The sequence below is a fragment of the Myotis davidii genome, unplaced genomic scaffold (genome assembly GCF_000327345.1).
Source record: "Myotis davidii unplaced genomic scaffold, ASM32734v1 scaffold480, whole genome shotgun sequence".
NCBI classification, from domain to species: domain Eukaryota; kingdom Metazoa; phylum Chordata; class Mammalia; order Chiroptera; family Vespertilionidae; genus Myotis; species Myotis davidii.
This window is the reverse complement of record NW_006292360.1, coordinates 723,715-737,408: the sequence shown is the minus strand read 5'-3', so window position 1 is coordinate 737,408 and position 13,694 is coordinate 723,715. Positions and strand designations below refer to the sequence as shown.

The following is a 13,694-nucleotide window of genomic DNA, read 5'->3' as shown; positions in this document are numbered from 1 at the left end:
GGTCTGCAGTGGGAGAACTTCTGTTCTAGAGACACCCCTCCGGGACAAGACTTGCTTCAGTGGGGCTTTGGTTCTTGCTGAGTCTGCCCCCTGAGTGTGTCCTTTATCAATACGAGGAGCTGAAATCTGGATGGTCCCACTCTGATCACCGGGAACACGGGCTCCTTGATCTATAAGGAAGTGCTAATCTAGCCTCTGCCTGAGGCTATCCAGCAAGAGCCAGCTGTGATGCAATGCAAGTTGCCCTGGGGCCTTGGGCCAGCTGCAGATTGTTAGGTAATTATCAGATTGCAAAGGGCTAGGCCTTTCATATGCAAAAGCCTCCTTGGCTTGGGCAGGGCGGGGTCCTAGGGGATCAACAGGGCAGAGAACGCAGTTATGGGTGCTCTCAGTCCTGCCCTCAGAGGCCCCACTTCTCAGTGTCCCGGCAATCGAGAGAAAGCTGCCCTCTAGTTCCGACCATTGCCAGACAGTCCAGTTTCTCCCGTATGAGTCTAGGTTCCCAGAGACGCGCCTGGAACTGGAGCTCAGAGCTTGAGACTCCCTCCTGATTGAAGAAGACAACCGTGTCCTCAGCCGCTAACCCTCTCCGCATGCGCCTATGTACCTCTGTATTTTACTTGCGCTCCGCACCTCCTCTGAGTCTTGGTATGCTTTTCTCTTAACTTCTAGTTGTAAAATTTCTACTCAGCCAGCCTTCCTGTGGTTCTGGATGATGTCCGTTCTGTCTTTTGGTTGTATTTTTTTTTTTTTACATATATTTTATTGAATTTTTACAGAGAAGGGAGAGGGATAGAGAGCCAGAAACATCGATGAGAGAGATCGATCAGCTGCCTCCTGCAGGCCCCCCAGTAGGGATGTGCCCGCAACCAAGGTACATGCCCTTGACTGGAATCGAACCTGGGACCCTTGAGTCCACAGGCCGACGCTCTATCCACTGAGCCAAACCGGTTCGGCTAGTTGTATTTTTGAAGTGGTTGTGTGAGGCAGCGATCTCCGGTGTTTACCTATGCCGCCATCTTGCCATCTTGCTTTCTCCCTGGGCGATTCTGTTAGATGTGATCATGGATGTGAAGCTTCTGGCTCTGCTTCAGACACGGCACTTGATAACTGTTAGCCTCATGCTTGACTTGGTGTAAGTGTATTAACTCATTTCTACCTGCTAGAGGTTAGCATGATCCTGATAGAGACTGCCTGTTAGGGAATCTTGGGCAGCTCTTTCTGCCTGCACAGTTAAGCTTGTACATCTCTCTTCTGTTTTCACAGCCCGTCTCTGTGTGATGCCTGCTGTAACTCAGGAACCCTCATGTGCTGTGTGTAGTGTAGTAGTCTTCTACTGCTCTCCAGCAGATTACTCCAAAGCTTAGCAACTTAAACGCAATGTTGGTACCGCGCAGTTTCTGAGTCATGTGTTAGGGAGTGACAGCTCTGGGGGTCTGACTCAGGTGCTCTTCGGTTAGAGCCACAGTGCAGGGCTCCGCAGATTTGTGCAGGGCTGGCGATTGCTTCCAAAGGCCTCGCCGGGCTGCTCTCAGGAGACTGCACTTTCCCAGCTGTAGGCGTGAGGTCTCCCTGCCACCCGGGCCTGTCCATCTGGGAACTCCTGTCCTCACCGAGCCACAAAGCCTTTTGTTGGCCTGGTCAGTCTCTTAAGCCCCCACCATTGTTTGTGCCTTACTCTGTTCCTTCGAAGCAAATCACTAAGTGTCCCCTATACTCAAAGGGGGAGATATTAAGTTCTTCCTTCCGCGGGGAAGATTGTCAAGGAATTTGTGGACCTACTTAAAAACTACCACATCTGCCCCACGCGTGGCTCAGTGGTTGAGTATTGACCTAACCAGGAGGTTAAGGTTCAGTTCCTGGTCAGGTCGCATGCCCGGATTGTGGGCTCGATCTCCAGTGGGGGTGTGCAGTAGGCAGGTGATAAATTATTCTCTCTCATTATTGATGTTTCTCTCTCTCCCTCTGAAATTAATTTAAAAATATATATTTTAAAAAGAACAAAAAAACTACCAGACCTGGGGTGCTTGCTGAAAAGTAAGATTCTCAAGGACCAGTTCAGATCTGGTGACTGGTCGGGCCCAGAAACCTGCAGTTGGTACCAGCACCCTCATGATTGATCAGGGGCCTGGTGTCCACACTTGGAAGCACACTCTGTGCCAGATAGGTCACTTGGTTCTCATTGGTCACACCTCCGTGTCTCCACTCAGACCCACGGAGCACACAGAGCCCGTTTTCTACTGGAGGCACCTTTTTTTAGGCCCTGCGTAGTCCTGTTTCCTCCATGGTGCCATCTAACACACGAGCTTTCTCCCCCTTGAACTAGAATAGTCCATCTTTTTTCTGCCCTTTGGTTCTAATTATTTTGTTTCAATGCTGTACTACTAGTAGAAATTTCAAAAAACAATTGCCTTCTTTCAGCCTGCTCTCTGGCCAGCAGACCCCTCACAGCTCTGCAGCAAGCGGTGTGGTCACTGACTGCCAAGGAGGCTGGCTCCTGCCGTACTTCCCGGGCGTTAGTACTTCCCTGCAGACATTTCTCAAGCAGATGGGTTCTTGTGTGTGCCAGCTGTTTCAGCTGCGGGGGAGTAAAAGGAGACAGCTGTGCTCCCTGTGGATGGTGAGGTGGCAATAAATAGGTCCACCAAAATGTACCATCCCAACCTAAAAAACACTTAGAGAAGAATGCTGTGAAACAAGGGAGACAGACTGGGATGAGGCTCTCAGAGAATCTCCTGAGACCGGAAGGATGAAAAGGAGACAAGGCTTCGAGGAAAGGAAGAGCTGGGTGTGTTCTGGGACCGGACAGGAATCGAGGTTGCGGAGCAGGGACCGAGTGGAGGTTGGAGGGTGACCAGAGGCCGCCGTGGGTGTGGCAGCCGACCTAGAGCTCCTCTGACTTCGCTGCTGTGGCAGTAACTGGGAGATTCAAACTACAGCTACTCATTCAGCTCCGACAGACGGGAAACGGGGTTTCTGTGTCAGTGTAGCCGAGGGAAGCTCAGAAAGAACTCAGGCCTGATGGTTGGCTGTCAGGGTGGCATTCTCATCTGGAACATCAAATCTGAGAATGGCCACAGCAGCCACCAGAGGTGTTTATGTTGGTGATAAACACGCCCCTGCCTTTGGAGATGAGTCAGTTTTCCAGACAGGAAGTCTGTGCATCTGGTTCCGTGTTTTTAAGCTCTGAGCTCAGTTTGTAGGTCAGAGACATCCGTGTCTCCGTGCTCTCAGTTGTTAGCTGCTAGGCCGCCTCTAGGTTAGATATGGTGGGCGAGGACCAGCACAGCCAGAGCCTTGTGATTTCTCGCAACATCCTTTTGCACGTAGCCAGCCCCTCCTCACCTTCCAGAGCTCCCCCAGCCCTGTCTCCTGCAGGTGGCAGGACACTGTGCGCTGAGAGACCTGGTCTGGTCAGACTGCCCACGGACTTGGGACCGTCTTTTCCTCTTTTTTTCGTCTCCACTTGTTTGCCAGAGGGGTGGGTGGGATGGCCTCTCAGTTCCTGTTATTTTCTGAGATCATCTTGTATTAGCACCGGCCATCATGCTGTGCCTCCTCTGAATTCACAGCACCTGTTCACACAGCAGCAGTTGACTGTTGCCCTCACTCCATGTGATGCCTGGGAGCTCTGCTGCTCCTGAGGAGGCAGTGCATTCTGGTCTCCCTTGGGTCCGCTTGTGTGGCAGCATTCATGGGGCGAGTTGGTGGGCTGCCTCAGGTGGAACCATGGTCTCTTTACGTGCAGTGTTCATCCTCCAAGAGGCTAAACTGTCTTCATGTTAGGACAACATCGTTCCAAGAAAGTAAGCCCCGCTGCGCAAACCTTTTGTCCTGCCCTTGCTTGCTTCAAGTTCAATAGTGTCCCATCAACCAGAGCAAGTCACATGGCAAATACAGAGGGAGCCCGAGAGGCAGTGTGATCAGGGCCAGTGACTAAGCCCCTCACAGCTTCCATGCTAAGTGACCTACCCCCTGTGAGGACTTCCTGCCATGGTCTCGTTGAAAATCTCTCATAGAATTACTTGGCATTATAAGTCCGGTACACTCAGGATGTAGCTCACTGGGACTATGCGTTTAGATTTACAGAATTAGGACCCCTGGGGCGACACTGAGTCAGACTTAAGTCTAGTCACGAACTATTCTTGCCTGAATCCAGTCATTTGTGTTCACAATAGCACAGTAGCATCCAGCTGGTGGGGTCCCTAGCACCTCTGCTTTTTCACAGGAGAGAGGAGCTGTGGTGTTGGGTTAAAGCTGCTTCCTGGTTACACTGTGCTATCATGTTAGTCTTAGATGTGCACTACTGAACGCTACCAATGAATCAGGCCTCTAGGTAAAAATGTAAATTTCTGTTGCAACAGTGGAAGATAATGTGTAATAACCTGTTCTGGGGGGATTGTGTGTTTGTTTTTTAGCTCTTCAGAGAAGTAAGAATAATGAAGATTTTAAATCATCCAAACATAGGTACTTTCTGCTTTCTTAAGTATTTTTGGGTCTAAATACATTCTTGAAAGTATCTCATAAAGTTAATCATGTGTTCCAGGAGAGAGATGTCTTCCCTCTTCCCAGCCCAGGCACACTTTTAATAAAATATACCTCCAAATTGTTTATCATTTGTATTAACTTTCTGCAATTTACTAAAGATGGGTTAAAAGCTTAGACACTGAACATGTTAATTTAAAGTTTTAATGCAGTAGAAACATCTATAATTAGATTATAATCTATTTTTAATTATTGGAAAATATAGTTATATTTAATTCATAGCTAGAGAGAAGGGAATTCTGTTAAGTCAGAGTTAAGATTTTCAAAGATAGATCTTTTGCTGTAGCTTTTTTCTAAGAAAATACTTGTACATTGAACCATTTAAAAAGATATAGTTATCCACTGGGATTTTGATATGAATTGCTTTATATGGCACAGATCTGTTTTGTGTGTCCTCTGCACAGCTCTGCCGGGTGATGCGGTGGGCTCAGAGATGAGGAAGGGCCTTGGTCCTGCCCTCATCATTGCAGGACCACGATGAAAGTATGAAACTGCCAAATCCTGACCTGTTTGTTGTACAGATATCTCAATGAAAATTTTTGATCCCACATATCATAATAGAACTTTTAAAAAATAATATAAGTGCTTCTTTACACAATGATAGCTCCTGCAGTCTAAAAATATTACTTCAAGAGTAAAATAACTCTTTTATCATGTACATAGTGAACACTTAATAAATATTGATTAGAAGAATAGTGAAATATATACACAAAAGTGAAATAACTCTTAAGACGGCCAGTTGCATCAGTTGACTATTAGAATCACTTATCGGAAGTGGGAGAGGTGACATTTAATGTTAAGGATAGCCTATTAAGAATTCTTGTGGCACAGGAAGAGAAGACTATGCTCTATTTCACCCAATCTGAGCCACCATTATTTAAAAGGCTTTATTGTTTTATGAACTAAAATAAAAACAATGCTACCAAGCCATCATCCCATTATCAGCGATATTAGTTAAAAAGTGAAAAACTGTACATCTTAAAATCAGTAAAATATATGTTTGGAGAAAAGAAAAATAACAAGGAATATTATAAAAAGAAAGCCTTCACTTTTTGTTTCAACCCTTTGGGTTAGCTAGCCAACTCTGAATTTTAAATTCCAACCTTTCATCCAAAACACTTTTTATTACTACTGCCTAGAACTAGCTAACTTAAGCATATTTATTTTATTTTTTAATTAATTAAATTGTACTCTGATTAGAGTTCTCTCTACTTATTACTAACTGACCTATCTTTGATCTATTATCTTTTTTTTAAAATATATTTTTTTGATTTTTTTTTTTTTTTTTTACAGAGAGGAAGGGAGAGAGATAGAGTTAGAAACATCTATGAAAGAGAAACATCGACCAGCTGCCTCCTGCACATCTCCTACTGGGGATGTGCCTGCAACCCAGGTACATGCCCTTGACCGGAATTGAACCTGGGATCCTTTGAGTCCGCAGGCCGACGCTCTATCCACTGAGCCAAACCGGTTTCGGCTGATCTATTATCTTCGATAATAGATTTAAATGTCTAAAAATTTAAATTACTATTGGATTTAAGTCGTTTTCCCAGGAGAGCTAATATTTACATTGGAATTTGAGAAAGGTTTTGTTTATATGTTGATGGTGTTCCAGCATATATGTCTTAAATTTATCTCAATGATTTTTCTTGATAACCCAAATATATCATCTTAGAAATATGATAGTTTTATTCATTAGTTCAACAAACATATATTAAATACTATGTTAGGCATTTTATTTGGCCTATTACTCTTATGTTAAAACATCAGAAAATACCCCAAAATATAAAAGACTAGCATTCCCCCAACCCTTCGGTAAATTTAATTTTAAAGTATGTATTACCAAAATAAAGTAGATAATGCAAAATAGTGATTTGATAGCTTTAGAAATTCAGTTTTATCTAAAAATATGTGTATTTCGATTTTTTTTATGGTTTTATGAATTAGCAGTAATCGGAAGGTTATTTCTCTCTGTCGCAGGATCTGATATAATAAAGTTACTCTGACCCATTGAAAAGAATTCTTTTAAAAGTTCTTTTCAGTTCGTTATAGTATAATCCCTCTTCTTCCTTCCATCTCTGGCTTCAGAATAGTAACAAAGGAACCTTGTTTTTGGAGAATTGTATGTTTCCCAAGCAATACAAGGCTCAGATGGAATTAAATATGTCCTTGAAGCCAGAACGAAAAGTAAATGGATTTGCACTTGCAGAAGCAGAGTTGATGGGAGCAGTCCCTGCCGTTTGAATGTGAAATAAGTAGGCTTTTCCTGAGGCGCAAGGGAAGAGCTGCTGGGCAGGCAGCTACTGGGACTGACGCACTGCCAGCAACTGGAGAGGATGGGCAGGCACACTCCCCCAGGCTGTGCACGCCAGGAACACCCTCGCAGCACCCAGAAAGAACTGTTATTTTTATGGAATTCCGAGGTCTTACAAAATATTTTCTGTTGTTGTAATATATAATAAATGTCCTAAAAGCAGTTTTTAGAGGGCCATCTAGTAAAATCTTTAATAGAAAATAGTTACTTTTTGTAGTTACAGTTTATATGTACCTAGTATATGCACACAAACATTTGTTTCTTCTGTATCCTCTCCCCTCCCCCAGTGAAGTTATTTGAAGTCATCGAAACTGACAAAACACTCTACCTAATCATGGAGTATGCAAGTGGAGGTAAGAAACTTACATGTGTTTTTCTTTCTTTCCTTTTGGAAGAGTACATTCCCATATTGATAATTATTAAGGTTTCTTTAACATGCACAGTCATAATACACTAGGATGAAAATCAGAAAAGCTAGCTGTTAGCAGTTCTGTGGGTTGTGATTGTTTCACTATTAACATTTTAAATTGATGATGCCCAATACTTGGATTTTTTTATTTTGGTAAAATTACACAACATAAAAGTTATCATTTTAACCACTTAAAGTGTATAGTTCACTCTCATTAAGTAATAACACATTGTTTTGTTTTGTTTTTGTTTTTTTAAATATATTTTATTGAGTTTTTACAGAGAGGAAGGGAGAGAGACAGAGAGTCAGAAACATCGATGAGAGAGAAACATCGATCAGCCGTCTCCTGCACATCCCCCACTGGGGATGTGCCCGCAACCCAGGTACATGCCCTTGACCGGAATCGAACCCGGGACCCTTCTGTCCGCAGACCGACGCTCTATCCACGGAGCCAAACCGGTTTTGGCTATAACACATTGTTGTGTAACCATCAGCACCCTCTATCCACACAGCTTTTTTCATGTTGCAAAGCTATAGCTCTGTCTCATTAAACACTGGCTCCCTGCCCCTCCACCCCAGTCCCTGGCAGCCGCATGCTGCTCTCTGTCTTTATGACTGACTGCTCTAGGGACCTTACATGAGTGGAATCATCGTTTTTGTCCTTTTATTTATTTATTTATTTATTTATTTTTAAATATATTTTATTGATTTTTTACAGAGAGGAAGGGAGAGAGATAGAGAGTTAGAAACATCAATGAGAGAGAAACATCAATCAGCTGCCTCCTGCACATCTCCCACTGGGGATGTGCCCGCAACCCAGGTACATGCCCTTGACCGGAATCGAACCTGGGACCTTTCAGTCCGCAGACCGACGCTCTATCCACCGAGCCAAACCGGTTTTGGCCGTTTTTGTCCTTTTGACTGCCTATGTCACTTAGCATAATATCCTTAAGGCTCATCTATGTTGTAGCATGTGACAGGATTTCCTTCCTTTTTAAGACTGAATAATATTCCTGTGTGTGTGTGTGTGTGTGTGTGTGTGTGTGTGTGTGTGTCTACACCACATTTTATTTCTTTCATGTACTTGGATTTTTAAGTATAACCCTGGATATTAGCCTGTTTGAAATAGACCTGCTTTTCCTCATCAGATTTCCATGTCCTTGTTGTCCATCTTTCCCATGACCAGAAGTGGTGGTTATAGTGCATGTGATTAGAGTCTGCTTAAATATTAAGGACTCGTAATTATCTGCCTGCACGTTTATATAAAGGTAGACATTTTTCTGAAATGAATATATACAGCTGTATTTATAGCTGTTGTCTTTCACAGAGATTCTCATTTTATGGTAGGCTTGTAGTTGTTGGACCCTGTGTGAGTTTATGAAGGTCAGAAGCTGTCCTGCTTATCTTTGGGTATTTCCTACTTCTAGCACAGTGTCTGACACATAGCATTTTCTCAACAAATAAGAATTTAATGAACTTTATAAAATTATAAACTAGTGGGGACATACTCTATTTGATTCTACAGTATAGCTTAAGTTGTTTTGGTTAGGGTTTTATTTTTTTGTTAGCACTTTTATTCAGATTATAAAATCTGAAGACAAAAGTTAAATTGTAGCCTCATTGTAGTGAGTTAACCATTGAATAAAAGATGGGAAGCCTGTTGTGAGCAAGTAGTAGGCACACCCCTGACATCCCTTTTTCGTACTCCTGATTTGTTATTAGTTACTAGAGGCCCAGTGCACGAAATCGTGTGCGGGTAGGGTCCCTAGGCCTAGCCTGCAATCAGGGCCATTTTCTGCCCACTGGCCAGTCCCCAGTCATGCCCCGCCGCTGCCCAACCCCATTACCCATTTGCCATCAGGCGATCAGAGCCTGCGGGCCAGCGGGGAGGGACCGAGAGGTGGTCAATGCACCTCATAGCGACTGGTCGATCGGTCGTTCTGGTTGTTACACTGTTATGGTCACTGGCCTTTTATTATATAGGATAGGACTGCTATTTTAAATGTGTGGTTGAAGAATTTAGTTGGTATTTTCACAATTGATTAGTAGTAGGAAGAGCTGAAGGATTATTGAAGAACTGAAAATCTCTATGGAGTTCTAATACTTTCTACTCATCTTACAGAGTAAATATTAATAACCTTTTCATTTGTGTAGCCTTTACAGTACACAAGTGCCTTCTCTTACCTGTTCTGTCCTTGAGCTTCACAATGGCTCCATGATGTGGCCGGGCAGTGAGGGATGGCCTTTTATCCTTGAGGCAAGGAGGCTGGGAAGTCTCACTGTGGTCACTTGGCCAGGCCTGGAGCCTCAGCCTTCTGACACTATATAGTTGGTCATGGCTTTCTGTTCCCATCAATTTTAGGTACAGTGTTGTAGAGATTGTTCTTATAGATGAACAAAACAGAAACATCTGGCCCAGCCAGCATGCCTCAATGGCTGAGTGTCGACCCATGAACAATGAGGTCACTGGTTTGATTCCTAGTCAGGGTATATGCCCAGGTGTGTGGAGGAAGCTGATCAATGTTTCTCTCTCATCAATATTTCTATCTCTTCCTCTTCTTTCCTCTCTCTAAAATCAATAAAGGATATCAAAGAAAAAAACATAAACATCTAAGAAGCACCCAGTTTTAGTAGAAAGAGGATGTGCTTTGGGAAAGAGGTGGGGTCAGTCCATCCAGTTCCCCTCATGGGCAGAGTGGCCTGATAGGTTACATGCCTCTGAGTTTCTCAGTGACTTGCTAACTTGGCCTCCTCCGAGGAGCATTACAAAGCGTTAATCAGTGGAGGCGGTGTATTGGCTTTGGCCATTTGTTTAATCATCTCATAAAGCACTGTCAGCTTTCAGGACATCTGTGTGATTGTTCACGTTTGCCATTTTGAACAATAAGGGTTTCTTTAGATTGACTACCTGTTTCTCTCCAGTCTGGTGTTTTTCTGTTTAGCAGAATCAGCGAATATAGAGTGGGAAGAAATCTTAGAAATCATCCAGGACCCCTGTCTCATATTACAGATGAGACTAAAGCCTGGAAAGATGTCCTGTGCCAGCAGTTCCATCACTAGGGGCAGGACCTGAGCCTTCATCCAAGAGCTTTCTCAACCGTCCTGCCCAGTGTCCTTCCATCAGCCACAGGGCCCCTGACCTGGGTGGAGAGCGCCGCTGTTTGCTATTCTTTCTCTAAGAGATAGATAGCCTTTAGATCAGCGGTTCTCAATCTGTGGGTCGCGACCCCTTTGGGGGTCGAACGACCCTTTCACAGGGGTTGCTTAAGACCATCGGAAAACACATATATAATTACATATTGTTTTTGTGATTCATCACTATGCTTTCATTATGTTCAATTTGTAACAATGAAAGTGGGGGTCACCACAACATGAACTGTATTAAAGGGTCGCAGCATTAGGAAGGTTGAGAACCACTGCTTTAGAGGTTTTCTGTTTAGCAGCTTAATCTGAGTGCAAATACATCTATAATAATAAAAGTATAATATACTAATAAGACCCGACAGCCGAATGACCTTCTGGATATCTTTCCAGATGAAGCCGTGGCGGCAGGGCTGGCCGAGGCAGAGGCAGTTAGGGGCGATCAGGCAGGCAGGTGAGCAGTTAGGAGCCAGTGGTCCTGGATTGCTAGAGGCATGTCTGTCTGCCGGTTTAGGCCCGATCCCGCGGGGAATCCCCTGCGGGATTGGGCCTAAATCGGCAGTCAGACATCCCCTGAGGGGTCCCCAATTACAAGAGGGTGCAGGCCGGGCTGAGGTACACTTCCCACCCCACTCCCCCACAAAAATTTTGTACACCAGGCCTCTAGCTTTTAATAAGGAAAAAAAAAGATGTGGGATGAATTCCTGATGTATAATTTAGTAATTGTGAGTATGATTTTATGGTTCCTAAAACTCTTAAGAGGTTTATATTATATTTGAATTTATAAAATTGTTTTAAAATTACTTTGACAGACTTGGACTTTATCTGTGAGAGCAGAGGAGAATATGAAATGAGGGAGTAGCAGGTTAGGTGTGAGGAAGGAACAGACCCCTACAATAACTAGTGGGTCTAATTTATTAATGTTTTTTAAGTCAAAACTGTTTTCCATATGATATTTTAGAGAGTGGAAGAGAGAGGGAAAGATAGAAATATCGGTGTGAGAGAAGTACATCGATTGGTTGCCTTCTGCATAAGCCCCAACCAGGGTCCCAGAATCAAACGTGGACCCTTCAGTCTGCAGGCCAACATGCTATCCACTGAGCCAAACCGGCTAGGGCTTAGCTGCTTGTTTTGACATTGTGTTCTCTTTGCAAAAGGAAGGTCATTTCCTTAGAAAATGCTGACATTTTAGGAGCTGACATTTAACTTCAGAAGTCATCACAGTTAAATGAATTGTTTGGTGTTAATTGACATGTAATACCTTTTTAAAAGATCATTATGCAATCAAGTGATAAATGAAAAATATTCTCCCTTGTTTAAAAATGTATCCAACTTAGGGCTAAAGGCTTATAAAAGGCAGAGGTAGTCATCGCAATTCAGAATGACTTTTTCCTCAAAAATATTTATGTTCAGAACCAGCTGTTTTTAAGTATCAAAGTGTTTTTAAAAATATATTTTTATTGATTTCAGAGAGGGAGAGAGAGAGACAAATATCAGTGATGAGAGAGAATCATTCATCGGCTGCCTCCTGCATGCTCCCCACTGGAGATCGAACCCACAACCTGGGCATGTGCCCTGACCAGGAATCAAACCATGACCTCCTGGTTCGTAGATCAACAATCAAGCACTGAGCCACACCGGCCGGGCAAAATATTTTTGTCAAATGTTGTCACTAAGCTGGTGGTGGTGTTCTTTGTAGGAAGCAGACAGGATTCTTTCCTGAACACATTTTATACCATGTTTGTTAAATTAGGACTCTTTCTGTGGATTTCAGAGGTGTTGTTTCTTTATTCCAAATTGATAAGCAGTTGGCAGTACTGATACATTCATTGAATGTCACCCCTCTTCCCCAAGAAATGTCCACCAGCGCGTTCTCTTGGCTTCACCCCCACACTTTGTCCTGATTCCCTCCCTTCTCACATCGCTGCCTTGTCCCACTCTAGGCCCAGCGCTCTCATTCTGTCTCTTCCCCACCCCTAACCTGCTTCTCCCTCTAGCAACCAGAGTGATCCTTGTAAGAGGTCAGCCATTTTATATTCTCCTCTGCTCTCACTTGGCGCTGTGCCTGAATCCTTACCAAAGCCCACCAGCCTCTTCAGGACCCCACCCTCCTACCCATTCCTGTGCCCATCCACTGCTGCCCTTGGTCAGCAAAATGTTGGCACACACAAGCACACTTCCTGTTCCTTTGTCCGTTTCTCTCCACAGAACTTCCTATCATCTGACACACTGTATATTCACTTGTCTACTACCTGTCTCCCCGACTAGAGTGTAAACTCCACAAGGAAAGGGACTTCGCTTTGTTCACCACTCTGATTCGACAGAGCCTGGGACGGTGCCTGGCAGTTAGTAGGCACTCAATAAATATTTGTTGAATGAATGAATATATTCATGAAGTACTAGTTTGTCATAGTCCTATAGTGAAGACATCCTCTTTTAACAAAAATAACATCCATTTTCACTTTTAAGTTTTTATTAAAGCATATTAAAAATAATATTTAAAATGAAAGTTTATAATTTAATTTCAGGGCTTTTATCTAGCTTCAAGATTTTGTAGATGAACTTTACCTGTCGTTGAAGTTAAGGCTGACATAGTTTAAATTCCACATATTTCTGTTTATCTTCATACCTATATTTAAAAATAAAATTAAGGCATTGCTAAGGATGAAACATTATCGATTTATGGAAAATTAATGCTCAGAAGTAGGACTTCTTTTTACTTTTATTTCTCTCAATTATAGGTGAAGTGTTTGACTATTTGGTTGCACATGGAAGAATGAAGGAAAAAGAAGCAAGAGCTAAATTTAGACAGGTATGAATTAACGTACCTTTAGTTTATTAATTTGATAAAGTAATCTCAAACCCTGAAACGAACAGGTGTCTGCACATATAAATGGTTATAGGGCCCATTGGATGGAGCAGGGGTTGGCCATTCAGTTCAACAAAAATTTATTAAGTGCCTTTTGTGCCTAAGGCACTATTCTAGAGATAGCCTTGGTTTCTGTTTCTGGCTTTGTTAATGGGATTTTAGCCTCAGGTTTTTTTGTTTGTTTTTTAACATATTTTTATTTATTTATTTATTTTTAATTGTTTTATTGCTTAAAGTATTACAAAGAGTATTACATATGTCTCCTTTTTTCCCCCGCTCTTGACAATCAAAGCCCACACTGCTTTATTTCATCGCTCAAATGACCCCAGTTTGGGCCAGTGTGGCCTTCCATGTACAAAAACACGAAACTGAGCGGCAGGTGCTGTGTTGGGCTCTCTCCCCCTTTACATTTTTTT

General features: G+C 43.0%; 1 protein-coding gene across 1 annotated transcript in view; it reads left to right on the top strand.

Moving 5' to 3' along the window:
* MARK3 (MAP/microtubule affinity-regulating kinase 3) overlaps positions 1 to 13,694 on the top strand; it is a 107,988-nt gene that overhangs the window by 57,128 nt on the left and 37,166 nt on the right. Inside the window, exons 5-7 of the mRNA XM_015565397.1 lie at positions 4,419 to 4,467; positions 7,147 to 7,212; positions 13,151 to 13,221. Coding sequence (XP_015420883.1) covers positions 4,419 to 4,467; positions 7,147 to 7,212; positions 13,151 to 13,221 — 186 coding nt within the window. The remainder of the gene's footprint in view (positions 1 to 4,418; positions 4,468 to 7,146; positions 7,213 to 13,150; positions 13,222 to 13,694) is intronic.